The following is a 27,837-nucleotide window of genomic DNA, read 5'->3' as shown; positions in this document are numbered from 1 at the left end:
TCCGGCAGGTCTCGTGCCGACGGTGGTGGCTTCTCCTCTTGGTCGTATGGGCGGTGGGGGGTCTAGCAGCAGGTGGCTCGGGCACGCCCTTGTCGCCCGGATCTGTATCGAGGAGTTGGAGCTTGTCGCGTATGTCCTGGGTCTATCTTGGGAGACGGGCGAGCTGCCGAGCGACGGTGACGCCCCCGCGCACCACATTCTTCTTGAAGACGTTGTTGTGGTTTTCCTTTCCGTGTCCGGGCTCCGGGTGAAGACCCCTGTCCATCCCGGACTCGGCAGTGGCGACGCTCTGCGCCGTTCTCCCTCCTGAGGGTGATGTCGTGGAGCCTAGGTGTGCTAGGACATGGCGTGACGTTGTACTCTAATCTCCCCTTATTCTTCTTCGGTTGCATAGCTTCTGCATGGTAGCGAGATCTTAGGATCCGCTTTATAAAAGGGCTACCTCTTCACTATGTACGATTCGGCCGTGTACTTTGATCGGTGCTTTATCTATAAAGTGGAGCGCCAGCCTGTTTCGAGGAACAAACATGGGGCGCAACCGCACAAGTGGCATCTGCAACATGCAGGCGGTGAAACAAGGACGCTCATACGTGCTGATCGATCTACACATCGCATCAATTGCCCCCTGCGTGCAAACATTTCTTTAATCTAATGATCTAGCAAGTTGTACTATACGTAGTTCATTTTCAGACAAGTAGACGTGTGATTCCTGCAGCTATGCACATGCACTGCACGCACGCACTGGGCGAACTCAATGACATGGGCCCTTTGCGTATGCGTGATATATATGATAACTTATTAAGAATAACTTCAGTCACACATCTTTAGTTTAAAATTTGACTATGATAATTTAAATGCCTCCATCGAGAACAATAATAACCACATCCGAACCGGCTCCATCAACAACAATAATACTAAAAGGATCGCAAAATGAAACTAACATGACATGATTACCTCAAATAAGAACCAAATTAGGCTGACTCCATCGACAACAATAATACTTCAGTGCTTCAAAAAAAGTTTCTTTAGGCATTTTTAGGTAACATGGCAGACTAATGTCCTAAAATCATGAAGAAAAGAATTAGGAATTTAGAACACCGGATGAATTGGAACAGTAGACATGTACATAAAATGACAAAATAATGATAGATTGGATTAGAAGATTTTAAAACTTCATGCATACCGAAATTGGAGGATGGATCATGGATGTATAATTGAATGTTTACATGCTAGATAAAGAATAAAATAAACTGCTGAAATTGTCAAATTAGGGTTTGGGGGGATGGACAAGAACTAAGGAACATGGATCGAATCGTCGAAACGTTCAAACATACTGACTTGCAGACTTTTAGGGATTCAATCCCTGGGATTGGGGACAGCCGGACAGCGTTGCAGACTTCAGACTTGCTTGTAGTGGGCCATGTAGCCGGATGTATAGGTATTGTCGCGGTGCCGCCTTGCGCCCCTTGCCGGATGCCGGATGGTCGGGCTGCCGGACTGCTATGCGGCGCGCACAGCTCCAGCGCCGGCCGAGGCGAGGGCGACACGGTAATGCGCGGAGCGAGGAGGCCGATGGTTCAAGGTCGACGAACCTACGAAGGAAAACGATCAGTCTAACTAGCGCGATTCAGGGCGCTTCGCGTTCGCTAATCGATCGGCGATAGCTAGCTAGCTATCTGATGGGCCTAGCCCATCTTATTCTTTTCTTTTGTACTTTTTTTACTTATTTTTTGCTGCCTATAGTATATACTCCATCATGGGCCCCTCTCTCGCCTGGGCCCTGGGCCGTCGCCCCAGCGGCCATACCCCAGGGCCGGCCCTGCGCGCAAACATTTTTTTAATCTAATCATCTAGCAACTTGTACTGTACGTTGTTGATTTTGAAGCAAGTAGATGTGTGATTCCTGCAGCTATGCACATGCACTGCACGCACGCAGATGGCGGTTCGGATCAGATCGGATGGACACCGGCAGCAAGATTCATCCAAACCTAGCGAGTTGGCTTCACTGGCCTATTTATATACCGGTGTGCTCATCTACACAATCCATCCATCTTGGGTTGGGTTGTTAGCCATAGCAAATTAGTTCAACACCAGACATCCAGCCATGGGTATGTGTTCCAACAAGAAGCGCAGCAGCCCTGGCTTTGCTGTGTGGTGTGTCGTCCTGGGCTTAGCCCTGCTCGTCGCCGTCGATGCGGCGGGCAAGGAAGGTGGTGGGCAAGCCGGGCACTTGGGTGAAGAGCATGGGGATGCAGCCTACTGCTCCGCGTTGTGCACCGGACGGTTGGACTTCGGACCGTGCTACAATCAGTGCTTGTATGGGAGGTAGGTAGTACTGTTCTGCCCTTGTTCGGCATGAGCTTAGCTAACTCGATTCCTTTTCAAATAAAAATGACGGTCAAGCTGTGACCTGTGAGCTTCATGCGTCGCCAGGATCAGTTTTGTTTCGTTTAGTTCTGATAGCTACTAATAAATGGTGGTTGGTGGCCTACAGGGTGACAGGACAGGAAGAAGCAAGAGGAGGTGGTGCATTTGTAGGGCGAGCTGGTCTCCTGGCGATGCCGACGGAGGGCACCGGAGGCGAGGGAGAAGAGAAGGGGAAGCAAGAGGACCCCGTCGCCCGTCTGAGCGACCCAGTCTGGTGCTACAATGCCTGCCGTGAACATCCGGAATTGGACTACACTCAATGTGTCAAAGATTGCTACGCTGAGAATATGCCGGACGCCGCACAGCTGGTGGCCCATGGAGGAACTCGAGGAGAAGAAGCAAGAAGAGGAGAGGTTGATGTCCCAATGGCGACGGTGCTGCATGTGACTGCTGCAGGTGCACTGTCGGGGGGCAACTGCGATGAGTATTGCCGCAAACACTATGATGTGGGCTCACCCGGATACAGGCACTGCCAGTATATGTGCCCACGTCTGACGGTCCATGGGGTAGCACAAGGAGAAGAAGCAAGAGGAGGAGCTGTTGATGGGCTGACGGCGGTGGGGAAACCACACTGCGACTGGTTCCGCGACTGTAGTGTAACACCATGCGTCTGGCGCTGTGGGAAGAGGGTGCAAGCGGAGGACACACCCTCTGCCTGACAAACCAATTGTCGCCGAGAAGTTGCTGCCGCCTCCTGAACGGACAGCATCGTCTGTTCTCACAAGGTTTTAACTAGGTGGTCGATCTTGTTTTAACTAGGTGTTCTCACAAGGTTAATTATCATTTCCGTTTTTCTCCTAGTATTGCATGTGCGAGCACACAACCTTCTTTGTGTGTGCTGCGCTTTTAAGGCCACCACCGCTTTCCCTTTCTGAATAAAAGGAGGTGCGATGCAAGAAAAGCTGCACTAGTGTTCCCAATGTGTTTAGCAATTTTAGTTATATGAATGGCGTCAAGGAATGAAGCTAACTAGCTCTAGATATAATGAAGCTGACTGCACTAGATCGACACACAGTGTTCCTAATATTTTCATCGCCATAAAATAGAGAATGAAGGAGGACACGCCACGCATGGGACACCGCGCTAACCGCATTAGATCCACTCAGAGTGATGCTAATATAATCTGGCGGCAAGGTTGCATGCACATGCATTCACCACGTAGCAGCTGAGCCACTTGATCCACTGCTTTTGTCTACATCCACGTAACCAACGAGCATGTCGCCATACTCAAGCAGTTAAGCTTATGCATTTGCACGTGATGGCAGTCAAACCTTCGTGGAAGCCCATGCAGATGTCGGGCTGATATGATCGGATGGATGAAGACAGATCTCTCGCGTGATCCATCCATCTAGAGAAATTATCGAGATCTTTCATCTAGACATTTGTAAATCTGATATACTTGAGAAAATCAAGCCATATGAAGAGCTACCTCTTTCCCTCGCATCGCCCCAGCCCAGGGCGGAGGCACCCCTTTTCAAACCGCCAACCTCTTCTGTGTGTGCTGCGCTTTTAAGGCCACTACCGCTTTCCCTTTCAGAATAAAAGGAGGTGTGATGCAAGAAAAACTAACTAGCTCTAAATATATTGATGCTAACTGCACTAGATCGACACATAGTGCTCCCAATGTTTTGGTCGCCAAAAAATAAAAAATGAAAGAGGACAGTGGGCCTCCACGCTAGCTGCAGTAAGATCCACTCAGAGTGATGCTAATATATTTACGTAGGTCACTTGATACACCGCTTTTGTCTACATCCATGTAACCAAGGGGAATGGCGCCATACTCAAGCAGTTAAGCTTATGCATGGACTAGCCATGCGGGAGTACACAAGCTGCGCCTGCAAGTGATGTCGGGCTGATTTGATCGGATAAATGAAGATAGCAGTAATGCTACATCTACGTAAGGATTTCTATGTAATTAACAGAACTGATTAGGTGCCATGTTTTGGTAGAGGAAATAAGGGAAGGGGCCCCACCCCCGTTTGAGAAAAGTTAAGGCAAGTTACGTAACTTTACGTAGGTCGTAAGTAGGTCTAGCATTTTTTATGAAAATAGATCTCTCACGTGATCCATCCATTTGGAGAAATTATTGAGATCTTTCATCTAAATATATCTAAATTTGATATACCGAAGAAAATCAAGCCATATGAAGAGCTACCTCTTTCCATCACGTCGCCCCAGCCCAAGGCGGGGCGCCCATTTTCAAACTGTAGGAACCACCATTGCATCCCTAGTTTGCTGTGGTGCCACCAAAGGCTGCCGCCATGTGAAGCCCGTGCGGCCAACAACGGCGGTAGGGGTCTTCCTCGCGTCGTGTTTGGAGTGGAGGTCAGCGTCAAAGATGACGGAGAGCTTCAAGGGCATCTTGGAAAGAAGGAGGAAAAGAAGATAGAGAGGTTTACCATCTTGATGTCGGCGGCCGAGAAGAAGAACCTTTAAGAGAAAAAGACCGATCTCAAAAAGAGGAGAGATGAGCTTGCGGCCGCTTGGGAGGGAGACAAAAATGTTGATTATGAAGATCCATAAGTTGAATCCCCATGCAGCGACGATCTTGCAAGTGGGCCGTGTCAAGACGTTGAGTTCCTTGACGGACAAGATGGGGGATGCTGAGAAAGCGGCGGCGCATGAGGACGAGCCAGCGGCAGCGGCAGAGTGAGTGAGAAGGCTTAGACAACTGATCTGGCAGGACAAAAATGCCGGTTTTTTGCACGGACAACGGGGCCGAAACAATAATGATCGGACACATGTAAAAACTATGAAAATCCACCTCTTGTTGGTTCTGATTGGGCGCTATGAATGCTGCACTTTCATTTGCTCCATCTTACTATGTATTTGAAATGAATGTCTCCAGACTTGGACAGACATCGGGGTTGCGGTTAGATCGCTGGCTCTGGTATCAATGTCTATAGAGTGGACCAGACTAGTCCGCGAACAAACAGTGTCTCCATTTTAGGAGACAGCGTTGGAGATGCCATCATTGTGTCTACCACATGCATTGGCATGCATGCACCAAGTTGAATTTGTGGCAATGGATATGTATACATAAAAGCACTAACCCTTGGATTTCTCGTCTCGGTGTGACTTTTGTGTGTGTGTTTTAATCTTGTTGGATGTTTGGCTTGGGCAGTTGCTTTATAATATAAAGCGGGGCCAAAGCCTTTTTCGGTACATAAAAGCAAGTTGATATGGTTCAGCAGTGCACATGTATCTACTGTACGAAAGATAAACAAGAGCAGCAACTGTCTCACATGCATGCAGGCCATCAAATAAGGAAGCTCGACACATCGCTCTAATTGTCAGTACAGTTCTGCTAATCTAATCCAGCGAGTACCTAGTTCATTTGGAAGCTAGTGCTTATCTATACACATAAATGGTAAGTTGACATATGATCGCGTTTTGAAGCTTGTGCATGGCACACTCGCAAATGTCGGATCAAGATGGCTCTCGCTTGGTGTGCATGCGGTGGCTGTCTAGTACGAGTAGAAACCTTTGCTTAACTTCACTGATTGACTCACAGTGCTCCCAATATTTTTGTCGCCAAAAAATAAATATCACAGTACTCACAGTGCACACGTCACGCATATATGGGCCGCCGTGCTAGATCCACTGAGTGATGCTAATATAATCTGGCAGCAAGGCTGCATGCACATGCATTTACCACGTAGTAGCTGAGCCACGTAGTAACCTCGAATAGAGGAGAGCTAAGCTTGCGGCTACTTGGGAGGAGACAAAAATGTTAACCACGAGGATCAATGAGTTGGATCCCGAAGCTGCGATGATCTTGCGCGTCGGTCGTGTCAAGATGTTGAAGCGCTTGGCGACAAAGATAAAGGAGGCCGAGAAGGAAGCGGCTGACTAGGAGGAGTTGGTAGTAGAGTGAGTGAGATGGCTCGGACAACAGATCTGGTAGGGCAAAAATGTCGGTTTCTTGCATGGAGTGCCGGGCAGGAACTATTATGATCAGACGCATGTAAAATCTATGAACATCCGCCTCTTTCTGATTCTCATCGGGCGCTATGAACGCTCACTTCAATTTGCTCCATATTACCATGTATTCAAATGAATTTCGGCATATTTGGATGGACATCTAGGGGATGCGGTTGGATCGCAGGCAACGGTATCAATGTCCACGGACTGGACAGGGCCAGTCTGTGGACAAATAATGTGTCCGTTTTAAGGGATGGTGTTGGAGATGCCCTAATTGTGTCTACCACATGCGATAGCATTCATGCACCAAGTTGAATTTGTGGACATGGATATGTATACATAAAAGCAACTTGATATGGTTGAGCTGTGCACATGTATCTACTGCACAAAAGACAAACAAGAGCAGCAAGTGTCGCACATGCAGGCCATCAAATAATGAAACTCGACACGTCGCTCTAATTGTCAGTACAGTTCTGCTAATCTAATCCTGCGAGTACCTAGTTAATTTGGAAGCAAGTGCTTATATATAGACATAAGTAGCAAGTTGATATATAATGCAGCCATGCACATGCATCTGCCGCAGCGTGTCCGTGGGAGAGACTCTCAGTGGCTGTCTAGTAGAAACCTTTGCCTAACATCACTAGAGCGACTCACAGTGCTCCCAATATTTTTGTCGCCAAAAGATAAAGAATGAAAGACGACACGTCCCGCATGGGCCGCTGTGCTAACTGCACTAGATCCACTCAGAGTGATGCTAATTTAATCTGGCAGCAAGGCTGCATGCACACGCATTCACCACGTACGTAGTAGCTGAGCCACCTCATCCTTGGTAACATGCATCCATGTAACCAAGAAGCATCTCGCCATACTCAAGCAGTTAAGCTTATGCACGTTATGGCAGTCAACCCTCGTGGAAGCCCATGCGCTGCACGGGCGCAGATGTCGGGTCTGGTCTGATCGAATGGATGAACATACCTCTCTCACGTCATTCATCCATCAAGAGAAATTATGGGGATAATTCATCTTCATAGTCCTAAAGCCGACCTAAAATTAATAGATATGCAATTTTCAGTTACATCGTAAAATAATAAGCATCATTTGACTGTACATTATGGACCATCGCTTGGGGTGGTAATCTCCATGTGATAGGCCAAGATCACAAGAGGCCGCTCAATCTCTTTCTCCTCCTCTTCATTGCGCTCAAGTTGCTTGGGGTAGGAATGCTAAGTACAGTTAAAGCATGGTGCATATTTATTATTTTGCTGAATATTTTGATCCAAACTCAATATTTATCTCAAGTAATAAAAATGGACCTTGATAAGTGTCACACGTGTGGCACGGACACATGGCAACTCCGAACATTTTTTATGGCAAATTTAGTGACGCGAGGATGGCAACATTAGTTGTCAAGCATGGAAAATTTCTTTTCGGATGGCAAGTTTAAGTGTTTTTTTGTTTGTTTTTTCACTTTTCGGATGGCAACTTTAGTTGTAAAAATCGTCGGGGCCGGAGTGCTTCGTGCCACACGTGTGGCACTAATCATTCGGGATAAAAAAATGAACAAATATTTTTCAACTATTCATAACTAGATGTATCCCTTTTTTCAAGTGACCAGTTTCGGTTCCATATTGAGTTATTGTGTCATCGTTTACATACATAATTCATATATATCATCATTTTTGCTGGCTGGCAACTGCAAATTAACACAAGAAGCAATGCTAGAAGATGGTGAGCTCGGTTTGATTGAAGCAAGTGGCTATCTAGCCGATCTCTTTTGCTTCTAGGGGAGGCTAGACCCATGGGAAAAGCAAAAATAAATTAGCAAAAAATTGGCAAGCATCCAAACCGTCTGACAAGGAAGCTTTTTTTTAAAAGGAGGCAAAAGATTTGACTCATATATTAATTAAGAAAGAAGATAGAGTTTGAGGGATTACAACACCGCCTTACAAGGAAGCTTGTAACTTAGTGGTCTTAGACAGTTGTTCTAATCAAATGTAGCAAGTAGTAGATAGTTAATTTTGAAGCAAGTAGACATACATATCCATCTGTGCACATGCATTGCACATGCGCAGATGTCGGATCGGTACCTCTTGCGTGGCCCGTGTGGTGGTAGCCACGGGTTATTACCTAAGATGAATCAGATATTCAGATTCACGAGAGGAACCTTTTGCTAGCTTCACCGGCCTCTTTATATCTGCGTGTGTCCCCGACTCTTGGATCCATCCCAGCTACATTGTTAGCTACACACTACACACAGCAGCCAGCCACCTAGCTAGCCATGGGTGTTGGTTCCAATAAGAGCGGCGGCGCCGGCGTTGTTGTGTCGTGCGTCGTCCTAGGCTTAGCCCTGCTCGTCGTTGGGGCGGCGGCAGCCAAGAGCAGCCCAAACTCCTGCAAGGCGTTGTGCCGTGGCCGGGAGGACTACAAACCCTGCCACGCCGCGTGCCTGTGGGGCGTGCATCTGGGATCCCATGGGAGGACACAAGGAGAAACGGCAGTAGGAGGAATTGGTGCCCCACCTACCTGCCGCGTGCGCTGCCGCCACGCGGACGACATCGCCGCCTGCGTCAAACAGTGCCAGAGTGGGATACAGGGAGAAGAAGCAAGAGAAGGAGCAGTAGAAGCAAGCGTAGGAGGAGGAGGAGCTGGCCTACTGGTGATGCCGACGGAGCGTGCCGGAAGGAAAGGCGGAGAGAAGAAGAAGCAAGCAGATGCCGCCTCAGTCCAGCTGAAATATGACCCAGAAATCTGCTCCTTCGTGTGCCGCTACATACATGAAAAGGAGGACTGCCTGAGAAGGTGTGAGGCAGCGCCAAACGAAGCAAGAGGGTGAGAAGTTGGTCTCCTGGCGTCGGCAGCGGTGGGCACGGAACTGGACGAAGAGAAGAGGGTGCACCGTCAACCTGAGCTATTGCTGTCGAGAAGCTGGTGCTGCCTGCCTGCCTCCTGCACCGGACTACATCGTTTGCTTTCCTAACAAGATGTTAATTAGGTCATGTTAGAATAAATCCAAGGCCACCATCAATCTACCGAGGACCAAGCAATCACATGAGGAACGACACCGAGATTTGTTAACGAGGTTCACCGATATGGCTACATCTCCGGGGCCTGACTACGGGCGCTCCTCCCCGTGACACCGTCACAATACCGCACTCCGGCCGCCCGGGTGCCGGCACACGCCGCCGGCTCCCCCTGCGTGCCCGTGCTATTATGTTGGCATAGGTTACATCGTGTGTCTAGCCCCGCTATATATGAGAGGTCTAGGATACAAGTGTCCTATTAGGACACGACTCCATATCCTGTCTACACACCGTACGATTTCAAGTCCAACTGTAACCTAACTTGTACAATAATATTCGACACAATTCTAACAAAATCCACCTTGGCGAATATTCTTCACCACCTTGAATTCATCCATGCATCGAACCCCCTTGTACATTGAACTTGAGATACGCCATGAGCACCGCTGCTACTCCCAGACTCCATGTGACTCCACCTGCAACTTGTAGTCCCTCCTTTTCTTGACCACAGTCAACACTCGAGCAAAATTAAGTTCCTTGTTACTCTAGTCCGTGCTCCCAACTTCCGGAGAATCCGTTCAATGCCATCACGCACCGACTACTGTCTGTATGAAAAATGAACAACTCACATATTGGACGCCACATATAAGAGTTACCTGAACTCAACATCACCGCTCTTTCTTGACCGTCTGTCTGAAACTTGAAGGAATTTCACCGTCGCCCTGTGTCACCCTGAGTCAAATTTGCAGTTGTCTCACCCTTCTTCCGGATAGTCTCTGGTATGTCCCACGGCTATAGCACTCCGCCTCCTTCTGTATATGTCATCCGCACTTTGCCATGTGCACTGAACACGACAGAATATACGGCCATGTACACTCTCCGCTTTTGACATTAGGACTTTCCGCCACTTTCGCAGATTCTCCCTGGTCAACTCCTGTCCATCAATCGGCACCGATAGACCCAGTTACAAACTCGAATCTGGTACTCGTCAACACTGCTTCAGCACCCCTGCACAATTTGTCTGACCACATGTCTGACCACCAGTGCCTTGGCCTGTCACTGTGTCCCGTGCTTACCGCATGCCTTGCCGCTATAACCGCGTCGAGCCTCTGCTGTCCTGCTCGAGTCTCCCGGGTAGCTAGCCCTCACTGCCTCAACCCCCACTGCAGAGAGCCACCGGTCATTACCGACCGATGCCGAGTATCACGTCTTCATCAGACCATTGGGCCCCCGGTCTGATCCACGTGTCTCTCACTATCCCGCTGAAATAGGCTTCGACTCTCCATGCATTTACGCCGTAGCCCCTCCATCAGCACAGAGTGTAGTCATCGATCAGACTCCAACTCCACCTTCAACGTGACTCCATGTAGCTGCGCCTTGCTACCCCGCGCCTTGTCGACTTCAAGCTCTCTCATGTGTGCACCATCTTGAATCAACCCCGCGCCATAGTCTGTCGAAGCCGCACGAGCCCTCAGGCCTGCACCACGTGTTTCCACGCCCCAGAAGTTGGCCTCCATCAGCATCACGCTCCTATGTCGTCGTTGCTGAAATCACCGCCGTCTTCTGCTTTGACCGACATCCCCGTCGATCCGTCAGACAGTCCAGTCCGACCCAGCCGAAATTATCCGACTGCAACCATACTCCACCATTCGTCGTGTCCACCCGCACATCTCCATGCATTGCTCGACGCCCTGTGTCTGCATGATCCTGACAACGCGCTTGTCCGCGCGCTCCGTTGCGTGTCCACACGCTCCAAGCCATCCGATCAAACCAACCTAGCAAAACTTCCATGCAAACTTGAACGGACAAATCTCTTGTCTGCAAATTATCTTGCCCATGTTTGATATATTAACTTCTCTGTGCACCCAGCAGAAAATGAGATCTCAATGATCCATCCCAACTACTCCCGTGCACACGCGTTGGACCTAGCAAGTCCTCTTTTTTTTTTAACCAAACAAATCTCACATCTGACCATAGCAACGCACATCTCAATCCCAGCAAACGCATGCATGCCACGCTTGCACACTAGGCCTCCTTCAGCCATTCGGCTCCTCAGGCCTTGGCTGCACCTGGGCCTTAGGCTAGGCACGCTTGGGCCTCTCGCCCACAGGCCGCACGGACTCACTAGCGCATCGTGCAACGGCCGCATGCCCTAGCTCTGTTGGTCCTCGTCTTCGCGATACCAGCCGCCGCGCGCACTTGTGATCGAACCTCCTGCATGCCGAGCCTCAGACCACGCCGCGTACGCACCTGACGCAGCTTCCTGGACCGCCACGCGAGCCATGCTGCAGCGCTTCTGCACGGGACCGACCGAGACTCCCGCTGCCTGCCGTACACCCGTGCGCCGCCGAGAACTCCAGCTGCTAATCGATCTGCCTCCTGCTCCGGATTGCTTCTTGCACTCGCCGACTTCTGCTGCTTCAGAAAATTCCATCGATCGTCCTGGCTTTTCCGTCGACTACCATGAGATTGCTCCCGATCGCCTAACACACCACGGATCGAACTAATTTCTTTCGCAGCCTTCGACATCACCTCTAGATCAACAACCGCAGCCTCAAATCGAACCTTGCTCATGATACCACTTGTTAGAATAAATTTGAGGCCACCATCAATCTACCGAGGACCAAGCAATCACATGAGGAACGACACCGAGATTTGTTAACGAGGTTCACCGATATGGCTACATCCCCGGGGCCTGACTACGGGCGCTCCTCCCCGTGACACCGTCACAATACCGCACTCCGGCCGCCCGGGCGCCGGCAACGCCGCCGGCTCCCCCTGCGTGCCCGTGCTATTATGTTGGCATAGGTTACATCGTGTGTCTAGCCCCGCTATATATGAGAGGTCTAGGATACAAGTGTCCTACTAGGACACGACTCCATATCCTGTCTACACACCGTACGATTTCAAGTCCAACTGTAACCTAACTTGTATAATAATATTCGACACAATTCTAACAGGTCATCCAGCTTGTACGTTGTTATCATGGTTGTTGAGTAGTTCCGTTTTCCCCATATCCATGTGTGACAGTGTGAGCACACAATCTTCTGTGTGTGCCACACTTTTGAAGCCACCATCGTTTTCCCTTTTGAAATAAAAGGAGGTGATATAGGAAAACCGCAGGTATATGTGGTCCCTTTTTGTTGTGCTGCAATATGTTTGACAACTGGTTTTGTGGCATTGATTGTAAGGTGATACAAAACAAGATGTAATTTAAACACTGATGATACAACTGAATTTGTTTTAGCATTAAGTGCATGCATGAAAGCATAAGACAGGGGAGTAAACTTCTTTTAGCTAGCTTGTTGATGGAAGAGAGCAAGTGGATATATATGTATCCAACTTGGGGATGCATCTGCGAGATGCCACGAGCTCAAACGTGCATCAATGCATGGTAGTGCATATATCCAACGCCATGTGCGCCTGTACTCATGCATCAACGATATTTGTGGGACACGTAGAAGATTTCCAACATATCACCAGAGCCATTGATACAAAATACAAAGTTTAACATCCACCCATCCGCTCGCTGTAGCCAGATATCCATAGTGCCCTACCAGTTTTGATGTAAAAATGACATAAGCACAGCCATTCCAGTAGCTATAACTTTTTTGACATATAATTCATATTTTGTACTCGCGGTGCAAAACTGTATTGATGTGGGCCCTCTTAATCGTCGATTGAACTACCACACACCATCTTAGTTCATCTCTAACAATGTTTGACACGTCGTTGGTATAATCTGTCATATAGATGCGACAAAAATTACAGTGTGTACTTATGTATGTATGTATGAAAGAACACGCTTTTATAAACGGCAGAAAAAAAAGAACATGCTTATATAAACATGAACCAAACTAAATTAAACACATTCAGCTGTGCATCAAGGGCGAGCACTCACGATGTCCACGTCGGCAACGGTACGAGACAAAAAAGGATTTATCAGGCCCACCACGTCGTTCGCGTTTTATTCTACAAGAAAAAGACAGGAGGAGAAAATCGCCTTCAGCCCCTTCTCTCCGCCTCGTCCTCCTCTCCGGCGCCGCCACTCCACCCCCTCTATCGAGCGGTGTCGCCTCTCCTCCCTGGAGCGTGAGCCGCCGCCTCGCCGGCGCCCCTCCTCCTCCTCCTATCTTGTGCCGTCTCGCCGCTGCAGTCGTCCCCGTGAGCAAGCTATCCAGGCTAGGGTTCATCGGAAAGATATGAAAAAAATCCCCATTCCCTCCGCCGTCTACTATGCCCCGCTGCCCACCTACTCTTCCTCTCTGCAGCATTGTGTTCATCCTCGACGCAGAAGGATAGCGTGGACTGCAGAGACGCCCTGCCGCCGTGCTCCTTTTTGTTGATCCCCTTCCATCTGATTGGCCAATGAGGGAAGGTCCAAGAGGTCTGCGGTGGGGTTGGAGCAGCGAGGTCGGAGACCCAGGCGGTGGACGCCTCATCGGGTAGAGGAGAGGTTGACAATACGGACAAGGAGCAGTAGTGTCATGGATCTGCAGGGGAAGCGTCATCGAGGGATGGCTGGTGTCAAGGTGAGCTTATGTTAGTCCTTCTCCCCCCTTCACTTCTAATCTGTATCACTCTCTCTCCCTTTCTGCCCATTCTGAAAATTCGAATTTGGCTAATCCATGTGTACTGGACCTGCTTTCAAAGCTATTATGTCTTATTTTTGTGAAGATGATGCCACTTAAATGCTAAAACGTTGTGCAATATAATTGACTAATCTAGATTAATGAATACTACTTGAGCTTCATAAGCACCGCCGAGCTTCCCGCAAGGGGGCACCCAGCAGGAGAAGATCGCTGCACTTGAAGGTAGTACCTACCTACCCACCTACTTCCGCTACCAGCTACTACTACTTTTTACACCTTGGCTCTCCAATCTGCTGTCACAATTCTGTCTCTCCTGATGCTGTTCCTCGTCAAGGTTCAAATGCTTGAAACACATAATTAGTTAGTTCTCAACATAGATAGATAGGCATTACAGGTGTCTTTCTTCCTTGCTCTATGAAATTTCCCCTCATTTTTGGGAAGAGCTCTTCTGTTCCATACTACTACGATCACCAATAACCTGACTGTAATGCTTCCGCTCTCAGTTCACAACATTAAACCCGGTCTTTTGATGCAACAGAGATGAAGGTACGCCAATATGAGGAGCATGTGCAACTCAAGATTTTAGTACAAGATCTTGAAAGTAAGTATGGAAGGAATCATTGCCTCTGTGCTTAGCTTTACTTGTTGATTTCAGCTACAATGCCTCTTTTTGACGTGTCTCTGCTACCGTAGTTGATTTTTTCATGCTCCCTGTTGTTTTATTCATCATATGGTACATGCATATTAGGTCGTAGACTACCACCTGCTTTATCCATCCAAACCATGTTGAACGTTGACAATACTCTGATATTTCATCTTCGAATTGGTCTGTTTTTTAGGCAGATTCAAACTATTATTTTCCAAATTTCTAAAGGTGAAAGTATTATGACCTTGGCCATGTTTGTAGAAATAAATTTGGGAATATTGTTTAAATATGGCACTGCAATAAATGGTATTGGGTTAACAATTAGTACAATACATTCAGTTTGGGCTGAATGCCAGAATGTTACCGAGACATCGAGACTTGAAGAATCTGACTCTACTTTTAACATTTCTTTGGGATGCAGAGAGGAGCTTACAGACCTTAATAAACAAGAACGTGGTATTATGTGATCTTGCTAACCTTTATTGCTCTACAGGATCAACCTGATCTCTTTCTGCACATCAGGTTCCTGTCGCCGCTGTTGTCATAATGGCTTGCAATCGACCAGACTATTTGCAGAGGACAGTTGAATCTATCCTCAATTACGCTCTGTTTTCTCCATCCCTTCATTTTCCAAAAGAAGATAAATTCCGCCGTCTGCTGTTTCTTTTAATGGCACCCAGAGCACATTCAGTTGATGACACCTGTCACTTATATGTGAAAAAAATTTAATCAAGTTGCACTCTTTATCACCTCACCAGTCATACAACATCTCTTAGGAAACTTGTATAGGATGACTCCCTAATCTTTTTATGAAGCTATTTGCTTCTTCCATATCTATGTAGCTTCAGTTTGTAGAACACCCTTCCTGACTAAATAAATAATGGATGATAACTCTTCCAGGTTCCAGAAAGCAGTTGCCTCAAAGTTTGTACTTTTTATATCACAAGTATTGCTAATAGCAATTTCAGTCTTGTTCTCAGTCACTTTAAGTGTGTATGAAGAATATTTTTACATTGCTTCTTCCAATCGCAGGATGGAACAAATGGAGAAGTGAAAAAGAAAGCTTTGAGTTACACTTAAATAACATTTATGCAGGTGCGTAAAGAAACACTTGCTTTGTGCTTCTTAATTGCCTGATAGAATCGAACTCTTGTCATATTGTTAGCATAGCTGATACATGTTATGCATGACTGCTCATACCAAGTAGACATGTAAGTACAAAAACTAAAAAAAAAAATTGGCCTGCAAGAAGCTCTAGATGTACCGAGAGATGGTAGAAAATCTAGATGGAGGTAGGACTTGAAGCATTTGAGACATGTCGGAGCAACACTAGATCCAACAGCAAAATGGCTTAGCCACAAGGGAGACATGTTCACTTGTGGCATCTTGATGTGCCGTTGTTTTAGAGGGCACTAGATTATTTTGGTACTAGGAAAGTAGGTTATGTACGTGGATGTCAGATGCAGTGATTTCAATGGTCCAAACGTTGAAAGGTTCTGCCCCTGGTACAACATCAATGGGAACTGCTACCCTCAAGAAAACAGTGCAATGAAATGGGGCAGGTCCATTTGGTTTGACATTTTGAACACACAACTAGAAACAAGAACAATATATATGCTCTATAAGGCTTGCTCTAAATTTTGTGAGTCGCTGAAGAATGCTTTCTCTTCCAATTTTTTTGGCTTTATAAGTACTTGATGTGTCCCCGCAATTTGTTTTGATGTGTGCATGACACTTTCAGCAGAAAAAGTAACAGAAAATCTGGGCACAAGTTGACTCTTCCCGCCCGTGCAAATAAAATGTGCAGTCCATGCTTATCTATGAAAGGCCATCGTCTAATTCTAGGTTGGCAGATGATTCATCTGTTTTCAGTTGATTGATTATATAATTATATTGGTTATATCGTCTTTGTTTGCTCAGTATTGTGTTCAGTCCCCAAGGGAACATGGTGTTGTATAAACAATATTGGAAAGCACTGGGCTCTTGAGATTTAGGATTTGTTTGTTTCAGTTTGTTTCAAGTTTTACTCCTGAAAACCTTGAGATTAGTTTGTCTGCTGAGAACAATATAGGGTCAATATAAAGTATGGAGATACATCTAAAAAAGGTCTGGAGATCATATTTTGTTTTTGCTATGTCACCAGTACTAGATGGTCAAGTTTTTCTTTTTGTTGCTGAAATGAGTTAATTTTGTTTCTTCTAAGGACGTGTCCAATGCGGCGCTACTTGCCTATCGTGAATCGTGAGCTTTGTTGGCATTGCTGGTTCAGGAAGAGTTTGACGCCGCTCGACATTTTCGCCTCAAAAATAAAAAGAGTCTGACGCCTACCAATTCTCCTGCCAAGGATACTCCTATCGACGGCCGATCGACAATTTGAGGTCACCGAATGAAATGAAAATAAACAGCTGACTTTGGGACAACTCATTGCATCCATGATCCACATGTCAGATGCCCTTATACTTTCCCATGCTTTTAAGTCACTTGCTCAAAATTATGAGTTAATATTTTCGTTCTCAAGTTGTCACCATTGCACGAAAAACTTCAGTAGATACTTGTTCTTCTTCGAATCTAGGCATGTGTTGTTCGCATCACTGTCTATTTCATGCAAATGCAACCATGTTTGCTTTGCAGATATAGTTTCCCCTGCGTGATGCATCTAGGTTGTGTTTGTAGTCGTAAATACAATTTTAATGTACAAAATGTAAGTGGCTTCTTTTACCTCATATTTTTTTAATCTCTGGACTCATTGGGTCCTTATCTCGAACAAGTCTTGGAAAATAACACATGCATGTCCTACTGTTACTCCTTACTAGAAAAAATTCGGAAAGCAGGCAGGAACTATACATGATTGACAAAATTGGCAGTCATATTTTTCTAACTAGAATAGGCAGAAACTATGCATACAAACATCACTTTGATATCTCTTAACTAAGCAAATTGTAAATTTGATTTCATAAAATGAAATTGATTGCTTTCAGAAATTAGTTCAGAACTGCTCAATGAGACATTCATGATTACCTCTATAATAGGCCAGTCCCTTTTTCTACCAAACCGATAAATATCTAATAAACCCGATTCCACGGGGTACAAAGGGACCAGAACGCCAGTAGCCATGTCCCATGGCTTAATATGATATTCCCAATAGGTTTCTGTAATGGCTAGGCATCTCTTTGATTCTGTGTGGGAATGTTAGAGATTTGCAAAACTGTTTGCTACAATCTTAGTTACACCTGCAATTGTGTTTATATAGGACAGAGCTCTGCCGTTTCAGTGGTGCCAAGATATACAATGATCTGGTAGGTGATTGGTCTGCTTAAATGTTTCCTTGTGATTAATAGTTTCATTTACCAATAGCTACTGGCAGCCAAAGAAAGTGACATCTAATCAGTATCAGGGATTGAATGATTTAGTTACCACACTGTCAGTTAGTCGGCTTGCTGTTCACAACATGAATGATATATACTGCTTAATCATGTGTAGTTTTCTTTCCTTTTGCTCTGTTATAAATGGATGTGTATTGTTTGGGCAGTTTTCATCGTTGTTTAGATGTGTTTTAACCAATACTCCATGTACTCGTGTTTTTTCAAGCAACTACAAATCGTAGGGCATATGAAGTTCTGGCTTGTATCTTCATGGTGTGGTTGCAGGATATTCATGCTGAGGCTGCAAAGAAGATGCGCCGCACCACCAAGAGGCCATATAGAAATAAGTTGTTAACATGCAAGCTGGCTGAAGGATAGTCTTAGCAAGTGACATCCCAATGACAGAAAAACGAAGATTATTTACAATAGCATTCCGTAAGTTTATTAATGCTTTCTGTTTTTGCAAGCATCAGTTTGACAAGAACTGTTTGATTAATCAGTGGTCAGGGGACAGTCCCAACAACATATGCAAGTACTTCACCGGCATCTCTGATCCTTGCACCAGTTGTTGGCGTTGTCATTTTCAATGCAGTGTTATATCATTTAACAATCACAGTCCAAACAGCAGTAAGTGATTGTCCTTCTCATGTGTGTTGTACATAGGGCCTGGCGGAAGGGAATGAAGATGTACACCGCCAGGAAGAAAATCCAGAAGGACAAGGGCATCGAGCCCTCCGAATTCGAGGATGCCATCGCGTGGGTGAGCGTCTCTCTTGCGTCCCCTCCATGTCACTGTGCTTTAATCTCAGGTTATAACACAGACCCATCTGAAATAAGACTGGGAGTACCCCTTGGGGCTAGGGTATAAATAAATATGTTTCTCTCCTTTCCTTGTGCTGATTTTTTGTTATGATCTCGTTATGTTGGTCCGACTAGAGAATCACGAGGTTTTTCATGTCCAAACGGAACACAAGCCTTTTTTAAATACATGTTACTTGAGGCATTGCGTTTCAGAAAGACGCCGCTTTATTCATGGGTTGGGTTGCCAGTTTGGAGCCACTTAATTTATGGGTTGCTATTCCTATCATCGCTGTTAAATACTAATTATATTATCCAACTAGCTAGATTTTTATTTGTGTTTGTATCGCAGGCTGCAAATAATCTTGTAGCTGCGACGGCGGTGGCACCTTCAGTTCTTGCTTGCAGGGCACCTACTGCAGATACACCTTCTAGATCAGGTATGTATCATATGGCTGTTTGTCTCTCCAGCACACACATGAACTACAACCTTAATCCTGCCCAGTGAGTTGTTATGTGATTAGAGTCCTCCCATCTGGGTGCCACCGTCGTCCTCGCACCGTCACACGCGATGTCGGAGACATGGACGAGGTCAAGCAGTCTCTGCCTTTGTCTTCTTCCCTCGCCGTGAGGAGCTGAGGATACAGACGAGGAGGCCAAGGAAACTGTGGCATCTTCATCGTCGTTCTCTCGGCGCGCCGTGTTGAAGAGATGGCCAAAGGAGGCTGGGGGCTGAAAGTGCGGCACACTGTAGTGTTTGTTTGATGGGGAACCATCTTTGTATGCCAGCATATTTGTAGTGGTTTGTTTGATGGGAACTACCTTTATATGTCCGCATATTTTGCTTATGTATTAATGATTCCATGCTAAATTTCTACTCCTTACTAAAAGAATAAATTGTCAGTGCAACAACTATCAGTTTTTTTATAACTATCAGTTTGTTGCACTAAACTAAGTTAATGCAACTGTGTTATATAAATCAGAAAATGCAAATCAAAATGGATGTGTACATTAGTACAAATAGGAAAGAGAAAGAGGCGTGACCCACCTGGCACCGCCAAGCTTCTGCTCAGGCGGCGCGCCATGGGCGCGCCCCAACAACTAGTAGCTCATCAAGATGTAGTATATCGAATTCAAGCACCCATGTATTCTGATTTTATGTTGGACAAATTAACACACACTACTTTACTTTATAATTTATACGATATGTATGAACAATTTTAATCAATATTTTTGGGGTAAAAATTATCCGGTGCTAATCAACACACAAAAATGGTAATCGGCGACGAGCTCGGCTTGGTTGAAGCAAGTGGCTATTTAGGTGAGCTTGTGATTCTGCGGAGGCTGGATCCAAGCCAAAAGCACAGACAACAAACAAGGGGATCTAGTGGTGCGGTCGAGCTTTGCTACATCTACAGGCCATTTTGCACGGAAAGGAAGTTACGGACTGACATGACCCAGTTAAAATCAAAAGGTGGGATCAGCTAAAATCAAGGTGGGATAAATTTGTGATGGAGAAGAGGACACATCTCCATGTAAAATCAGTCCGTGGCACTCTCTCCGTAAGTGTAGAATTTTCGGGTGCGGTCAAACAAGGGAATGCCCACACTTACGCGCGTAGTTGTTGGATCCATCAGAGTCGTCCACTAGCTTTTTTTCTTTCGAACCGGGCTATACCCCTTTCTATTGTAAATGAACGGAAATACAAAGTTCAGAAACATGTCAGAAGAAGGAAAAGAAGTAGAGCGAGTCCGGGCACTGCTAGGAAACCCACTGTATTCGCCCGCCATCGAAACGAATGTCATGGAGCGAAAACCTAGACAACATAGAAAACCTGTTAGACTGTATATACGTAGTCTTGTATAGACCTTGTATTGTACCTCCTGGTACATCTATATAATGAGATAGCCACACCCCGTTTTAGGGTGTCGAGCCAGTTTTCCAAATCCTATGTTTTACATGGTATGAGTTTAGGTTACGATGTCTTCCGCTGCACCACCTCCCGCCGCCGCCGCGCCGATCTCGACCGCAGCCGCCGCGCCGGCCCTCGCCCGGATGTCGCCCTTCATGGCCTCCCGCCCCCAAGTGACGACTTACGGTGCCGTGCCGCCGCCGCCCACTTCCCCGCAGGCTTCGGGGCCTCCGGACGCTCCAATCGTCCCGACCGAGCCCGCGGCGCTGCCGCCCCCTGGCGGCCCTCCTCCGCCGAGTCCGCACCCGTGGTGCGGTATTCCCGCGCCATCCTATGGTGCGCCCCCGTCATCCTTCTGGCCGGGGTCGGCCTATGCTGCGCCGCCGCCGCAACCCTACACAGCAGTGCTGCATCCGCCGCCACCGCACCACTACTACCAGGCGCCGTCGCCGTCCTATGGGGGCGTGGCCTCCTCGCCGTACGGTGCCCCTGCAGCGCCCGGCCAAGGTGCTTCGGCTGCTGCGGGTGCTGGCCCCTACGCCGGGCCAGGCACCTACGGTCCTCCTGCAGCGCCCGGGCACGGCGCTTTGGCTACCGCCTCTGCCGGGTCCTACTCCTCCCCTGGCGCCTATGCGATGGTCCCTCGTCCAGAGATGGCCCTGTCCATGGATCCCTATGCCCCACTGGCGCAGGCGTACACTGCTCAAACCGCAGCGCTGCCGCCGTTTTATTTCTCGCACCTGCTGCCGGTGAAGCTCGCGCCGGACAACTACCTGTCATGGCGTGCTCAGGTCTTGCCTCTACTCCGCAGCCGCTACTTGGAGGGCTACGTCGACGGATCCATCCCGTGTCCACCCTCTCACCATCCGGCATATCACACGTGGGTGACGCAGGATCAGGCTATTCTCTCCGCTATCCAGTCTTCGCTCATGCCGAGTGTTTCGTCGATGGTCATCTTCGCCGCTACGTCCAGGGAGGCGTGGGCGGCCCTCCACACTAGTTTCGCCTCTCAGTCTCAGGCGCGTGCACACTCTATACGCACCGAGCTGGGTGAGACCAAGCTTGGCGATCTCAGCATCACGGAGTACTTCAACAAGATGACGAGCATCGCCGACACCTTGGCCTCTGTTGGTCAGCCGCTTCAGGATGAGGACTTCACCACTTTTGTGCTTAACGGGCTTGATGATGATTATGACAATCTCATTGAGAACGTCCATGGTCGAGAGGATACGCTCCCGCGTCGTGAGCTCTATGCGCACCTCCTTGGGCGTGAGCAGCGCATCAAGGCGCGCCGTGTTTCCCCCAGCTTCGCCTCCGCCAACGCCGCTACACGCGGCAAACCTCAGAAGCCGGCCGCATCAGGTGGCAAACCACCGACTTCCTCATCGCAGGCCTCGCGGGGCAACGCACCGACCATCACTGGAGGGAGTCGCCCAATTGCTTGCTGTTCTAGTTGCGGTGCTCCTCAGGCTTGTCAGCTTTGTGGCATCGATCGTCACCTCGCCTCTCGCTGCCACAGACGCTACAAGCAAGACTTCCTTGGCCTTGGTAACAATGGAAAAGGGAATGATAAGCAGGCTGCAGCTGCTGTGACGAGGCACGAGCACGGGCGCACCCAGTCCTACTCTTTTGATCCGACGTGGTATATGGATACAGGAGCGACGAATCATCTCACCAGCGAGATGGGCAGGCTCTCCACTCAGGAACCATATCGTGGACATGATCAGGTGCACACCGCCAACGGAGCAGGTATGCGCATCTCCCATGTTGGTCAGGCATCACTTCTTGCACACAATTTTCGCAAACCGCATCTTTCCAATGTCCTTCGAGTTCCCTCTGCTACGCGTAGTTTGTTGTCTATTCCTCAACTTACTTGTGATAACAATGCCCTTGCTGAGTTTCACCCTTTTCGTTTCTTTATCAAGGATCGGGACACGAGGGCCGTTCTACTTAGTGGTCGTCTTCGCCATGGCTTATATGCACTTGACGCACCACCTGCATCTCCTAAGCCGTCTTCTCCTTAGGTGTTCAGTGGTGTTCGTGTGTCGCCTACGCACTGGCATGCACGCCTTCCTCACCCTGCTGCTCCTATAGTTAGTCATGTGCTGCATCGCCATGAACTACCAGTTGTATCCAATAAAAGTGCTGAAACTATTTGTGATGCCTGTCAGCAGGGCAAGAGTCACCAACTACCTTTTTCAGAGTCTAGTCGTGTTGTGAAACATCCTCTTGAGCTTGTGTTTTCTGATGTATGGGGTCATGCCCAAACGTATGTTAGTGGTCACAACTATTATGTCAGTTTAATTGATGCTTACAGTCAGTTTACTTGGCTATATCTTATCAAGCGTAAATCTGATGTGTTTGATGTTTTTATTCAGTTCCAAGCACATGTTGAGCGTCTCCTTAAGCACAAAATTATTCATGTTCAATCTGACTGGGGGGGGGGGGGGGGTGAATATCACAACCTCAACTCGTTTTTCAACAAGCTTGGGATCTCGCATCGCGTATCTTGTCCTCATACACATCAGCAAAACGGCACCGCTGAACGTAAGCATCGTCATCTTGTAGAGACTGGACTTACTTTACTAGCTCATGCCTCCGTCCCATTTCGGTTCCGGAGTGATGCTTTTTCCACCACCTGTTTCTTAATAAATAGGCTTCCCTCATGACTACTGAAAATGAAAACCCCTCTTGAACTCTTGCTCAATGATATCCCAGACTACACGTTTCTCGAAGTGTTTGGGTGCGCGTGTTGGCCGCACTTGCGGCCGTACAACAAGCGTAATTTAGAGTTTCGGTCTAAGAAGTGTGTCTTTCTTGGGTACAGTTCTCTCCATAAAGGGTACAAGTGTCTTCATGTTCCCACCAATCGTGTCTACATTTCTCGTGACGTTGTGTTTGATGAGAATGTGTTCCCGTTTCGTGCTCTTCCGAACCACTCTACCATTAGTTTACCACATGTGCACTCCGCTACACCTTCGCCTGATCAATTTGTGGATGTTGCAAATGCTCCTGTGTTGCTTCCTAACCATGCTGCAGGTATTGGATGTGGTGCCCGTCTTGAACTCCTGGATGATGAGGCTATGAACAACACTCATGATGGTCATGATGATCTGGTGCATGGCCCATGCATGGCGGGTCGTGCCCGCCAGCCCGATGCATGCACAGCCGAACCGCGGGCGTCGGCAGTGCCCGCCTCGCCCGCGCCGCCGCCAGGCTCGCCCGGCTCGCCTGGCTTGCCCGCCACGCCGCAGGCGTCGCCCTTGCCTAGCCCAGCGGCAGGTGGCCCAACAACCGCTGGCCCAGCGGCCACAGCAGCTACACCGGCCAGCCCCGCCTCGGCCACCTCGGATCCTCGCGAGCCGGCCTTGTCGTCGGCTGGGCTCGGCAGCCCCGTCTCGGCCACGTCGTCCGGCGCTGAGTCTGATGACTCTGGCTCCTCCAGCCCCGGATCGGTCTCACCTTCGTCTCCTGTGGCAAGCCCCGTGTTGCCGGCGCCGCCTGCTGTGGTCTCTCATCGACCACACACACGCAGCCGGTCTGGTGTTTTTTGCCCCAAGGAACGCACAGATGGGACTGTGGCGTGGCTTGCCGCATGTGTTGCTCATGCTGCTGCGGATCCGACGGCTGAGCCGCGTCATTTTCAGGCCGCATTGGGTATCCCTCACTGGCATGCTGCGATGGAGCAGGAATTTCAGGCTTTGCTGAAAAATGGCACTTGGCAACTTGTTCCTCCGGTTTCTGGTCTCAACATCATTGACTCCAAGTGCGTGTTTAAAGTAAAACGACATGCAGATGGTTCGATTGAGCGCTATAAGGCACGGCTGGTTGCCAAGGGTTTCAAGCAGAGGTATGGTCTTGATTATGAAGACACGTTCAATCCAGTTATCAAGCCTACTACTATTCGTATACTGCTGTCTCTTGCTGTTACTCGTGGTTGGTCTCTTCGTCAGCTTGACGTACAAAATGCCTTCCTCCATGGAGTTCTTGAGGAAGAGGTTTATATGCGTCAACCACCAGGCTTTGTTGATCCTACACGTCCGCATCATCTCTGTCGTCTGGTCAAGGCGTTGTATGGACTTAAACAGGTGCCTCGTGCGTGGCATGCACGCCTTGGTTCTGTTCTCCGGGCTCTTGGGTTTATTCCCTCCACTGCTGACACATCACTGTTCCCCCTTCAGCGTCCTGAGGTGACGATGTATCGATTGGTTTATGTTGATGATATCATCCTTGTCAGTTCTTCTGATGCTTCTGCTGATCGCCTTGTGTCCGCATTGAGTGAGGAGTTTGCTGCCAAGGACTTGGGTGCTCTTCATTACTTCCTTGGTTTGGAGGTATCACGGTCCTCTACTGGGTTGACTCTGACTCAGAAAAAGTATTCTATGGATTTGTTGCGCCGTGCTGGGATGCTCAAATGCAAACATGCTGATCGGTTGTCTGCCCTTGATGGAGATCTTCTTTCTGCTGATGACGCCACTGAGTATCACAGTCTTGTTGGTGTTCTGCAATATCTCACTATCACCAGGCCTGATGTCTCTTATGCAGTCAACCGTGTGTGTCAGTACCTTCATGCACCTCGTACCACTCATCTCTCGGCAGTTAAGCGCATCTTGCGATATGTCTCTTCCACTGCTTCGTATGGTCTGCTTCTTCAGTCTGCACCGTCTTGTGAACTTTCGGCTTTCTCTGATGCGGATTGGGCTGGAAGTCCTGATGATCGGTGATCTACAGGGGGATATGCAGTGTTCTTTGGTCCTAACTTGATCGCCTGGAATGCTCGCAAGCAAGCCACCGTGTCTCGTAGCAGTACTGAAGCTGAGTATAAAGCAATTGCTGATGCTACCGCTGAGATCATATAGGTACAGTCCTTATTGCGGGAGTTGAGAATCTCTCCAGGTCATCCTCCAATTCTGTTGTGTGATAACATTGGTGCTACATACCTTTCATCTAATCCGGTGTTTCATGCTAGGACGAAACACATTGAGGTTGACTATCATTTTGTTCGGGAACGTGTTGCACAGAGACTACTTTGTATCAAGTTCATCTCCTCAAAAGATCAACTTGCTGACATCTTCACGAAGCCTCTTCCACAACCACAGTTTGTAGGCTGTAGGCGTAATCTTAACTTACTTTGTACTTCAGGCTATAGTTAAGATTGAGGAAGGGTGTTAGACTGTATATACGTAGTCTTGTATAGGCCTTGTATTGTACCTCTTGGTACATCTATATAATGAGATAGCCACACCCCGTTTTAGGGTGTCGAGCCAGTTTCTCAAACCCTATGTTTTACAAAACCTAGACTGCATTCGCCCACTAGCTAGCTCACGAGCAAATAAATAAGATGAGCAGGTGGCATGCATGCAGCTGATCCACGTATTGTACTTGTACGCATGCATATATTGTCTCATGGGCGCAAGCAGTTGTTTAGGTTTTTCTTTCAGAAGGGCATAACTCCGTCCTCTTAATCCAGCAAGTAGTACATGAAGAGGAAGTTGAATATAATCTGATCCATCGATGCACATGCATTCCACAAGCAATTTTGGATTGCTAATTCTTGCGTGGCCGTTGTGGTTGTGGCCGGCCGGATTCAATGGATCAGATCATCAAAGGCTTTAGCTAGCTTCACCGGCCTCTTTATATATGTGTGTATCCCCGACTTCTCAATCCATCCATCCAGGAAGGTACACTGTTAGCTACACAGCCAGCCATGGGTATGGTTCCCGAGATGAAGCGTAGCAGCAGCGGCAGCCTTGTTGCGTCGTGCATGGTCATATGCCTAGCCCTGCTCCTCCTCGGCGCCGCGGCGGTGGCTAGGAACAGCCCAAACTCCTCCTGCAAGGCGCAGTGCAGCGGCCGGGAGGACTACAAACCCTGCCACGCCGCGTGCCGGTGGGATAAGCGTCTGGGAGACCTACCAAACTGCCACCTGCGCTGGAGCTACGCGAAATACTACGATGCCTGCTTTGAACAGTGCAAAAAACAACCACAAGCAAGAGGGGGAAGAGTTGGGCTATGGCGGCAGCAGAGGGCCAATAGCAAGGAGAAGAAGCAATACCAGCAAGAGCAGCTGGGCTCCTGGCGATGTTGACGGGGCGCATTGGGTGAGGAGATGGAGAAGAGAAGAGGAGGCGCAGCTTGTGTCGAAGGAGACCCGTCTGGAAGCGTGGTACGCAAGCAATCCGGCGGACGCTTTTGATGACTCGAAACCCCACACACCTGGCAGGGACCCCGTCAGGGCGCGCGGCGGCTATGAGCTGCGCTAGGTCGGCCTGACCACCCCTCAGGAGGAGAAAAGTAACTCGTCATCCAATATCAGTTCAACCAGGTCATAGAATTGAAAAATAAATTAACAGGAATATAGTTTCGAGATTTCATAAGAAAAAGTAACCAAGAAGCATCTCGCCAGACTCAAGCAGTTAAGCTTATGCACGTGATGGCAGTCAAACTTCGTGGAAGCCCATGCGCTGCACGGGCGCAGATGTCGGGTCTGGTCTGCAGGGGCGTACCCATGTTGAGCCACCCGGGTGCACAGGACACCGGGTGCAGGAATTTTTCTTTGTAAATTTAATGCAAACTATAGTGAAGGACACCCCATTCTTAGATGAATATTGTGAGTGATTATATGATGGGACACCGGATCATTTTCTCTCTAGGTCCGCCCCTGCTTGTCTGATCGGATGGATGAAGATACCTCTCTTACGTGATCCATCCATCAAGCCAAATTATCAAGATCTTTCATCTTCATAGTCCTAAAATCGACATAAAATTAATAGATATGTCATTTCCATTTGCATCGTGAAATAATGAACATCATTTGGCTATAGAGTATATATGCCTTAAAAATTTACTACGTAGTATTTTCTACTATGATTTCGATGCTAAGTGTTTTAACCTCCATATCTCCAATTAATGGCACGGCCCTTGGCAGTAGTTGCTGCGTTGGTTAGTAAGATCAGATCACATCGGGCTAGGTCAGAGCTAGCTGAGTTCGGTCCTAGTGGTGACTTGGTACCAAGTGTGTGGAACCATGCTTGTACTAATTGAATTTTGTTAATTTTTTAAATTTTAAAATTAATGTCATGGAATGAAGATGAAACATTCGTATTGCTAGCCGGATCGATCCGAAGACTGTACTACCACCCATGATGGGTGAATT

The 27,837-nt window shown here is 47.9% G+C and overlaps 2 protein-coding genes and 1 long non-coding RNA gene across 10 annotated transcripts; all 3 read left to right on the top strand.

Annotated features, from left to right (window-relative positions):
• The first annotated feature begins 2,011 nt into the window (after positions 1-2,011).
• On the top strand, positions 2,012-3,368 carry LOC125514714 (uncharacterized). Its single transcript, XM_048680059.2, has 2 exons — positions 2,012-2,325; positions 2,495-3,368. The coding sequence occupies exons 1-2, from the start codon at positions 2,105-2,107 to the stop codon at positions 3,084-3,086; spliced, it is 813 nt and encodes a 270-aa protein (XP_048536016.2). The 5' UTR covers positions 2,012-2,104; the 3' UTR covers positions 3,087-3,368.
• A 5,173-nt stretch (positions 3,369-8,541) lies between these two features.
• LOC147963102 (uncharacterized) lies at positions 8,542-12,488 on the top strand. The gene is made up of 2 exons (XM_087527707.1): positions 8,542-9,343; positions 12,332-12,488. Exon 1 carries the CDS (start codon positions 8,630-8,632, stop codon positions 9,182-9,184), a length of 555 nt encoding a protein of 184 aa, XP_087383833.1. The 5' UTR covers positions 8,542-8,629; the 3' UTR covers positions 9,185-9,343; positions 12,332-12,488.
• Positions 12,489-13,369: 881 nt separating this feature from the next.
• LOC125515371 (uncharacterized) lies at positions 13,370-19,663 on the top strand. Of its 8 annotated transcripts, none has more exons than XR_015608785.1 (8): positions 13,370-13,903; positions 14,100-14,185; positions 14,502-14,564; positions 15,103-15,704; positions 18,257-18,406; positions 18,635-18,731; positions 19,122-19,209; positions 19,275-19,663. It is a non-coding gene; the product is annotated as an uncharacterized LOC125515371 (long non-coding RNA). The 8 variants fall into 8 exon arrangements; XR_015608783.1 differs by having other exon boundaries at positions 15,031-15,704; XR_015608782.1 differs by adding an exon at positions 16,813-17,052 and having other exon boundaries at positions 14,502-15,704.
• Positions 19,664-27,837: the final 8,174 nt, after the last annotated feature.

This window comes from Triticum urartu, chromosome 6A (assembly GCF_056163025.1).
Source record: "Triticum urartu cultivar PI428250 chromosome 6A, HENAU_Tu73, whole genome shotgun sequence".
Classification (NCBI taxonomy): Eukaryota; Viridiplantae; Streptophyta; class Magnoliopsida; order Poales; family Poaceae; genus Triticum; species Triticum urartu.
The sequence above is the reverse complement of the archived record's forward strand: the minus strand, read 5'-3'. Positions and strand labels throughout refer to the sequence as shown.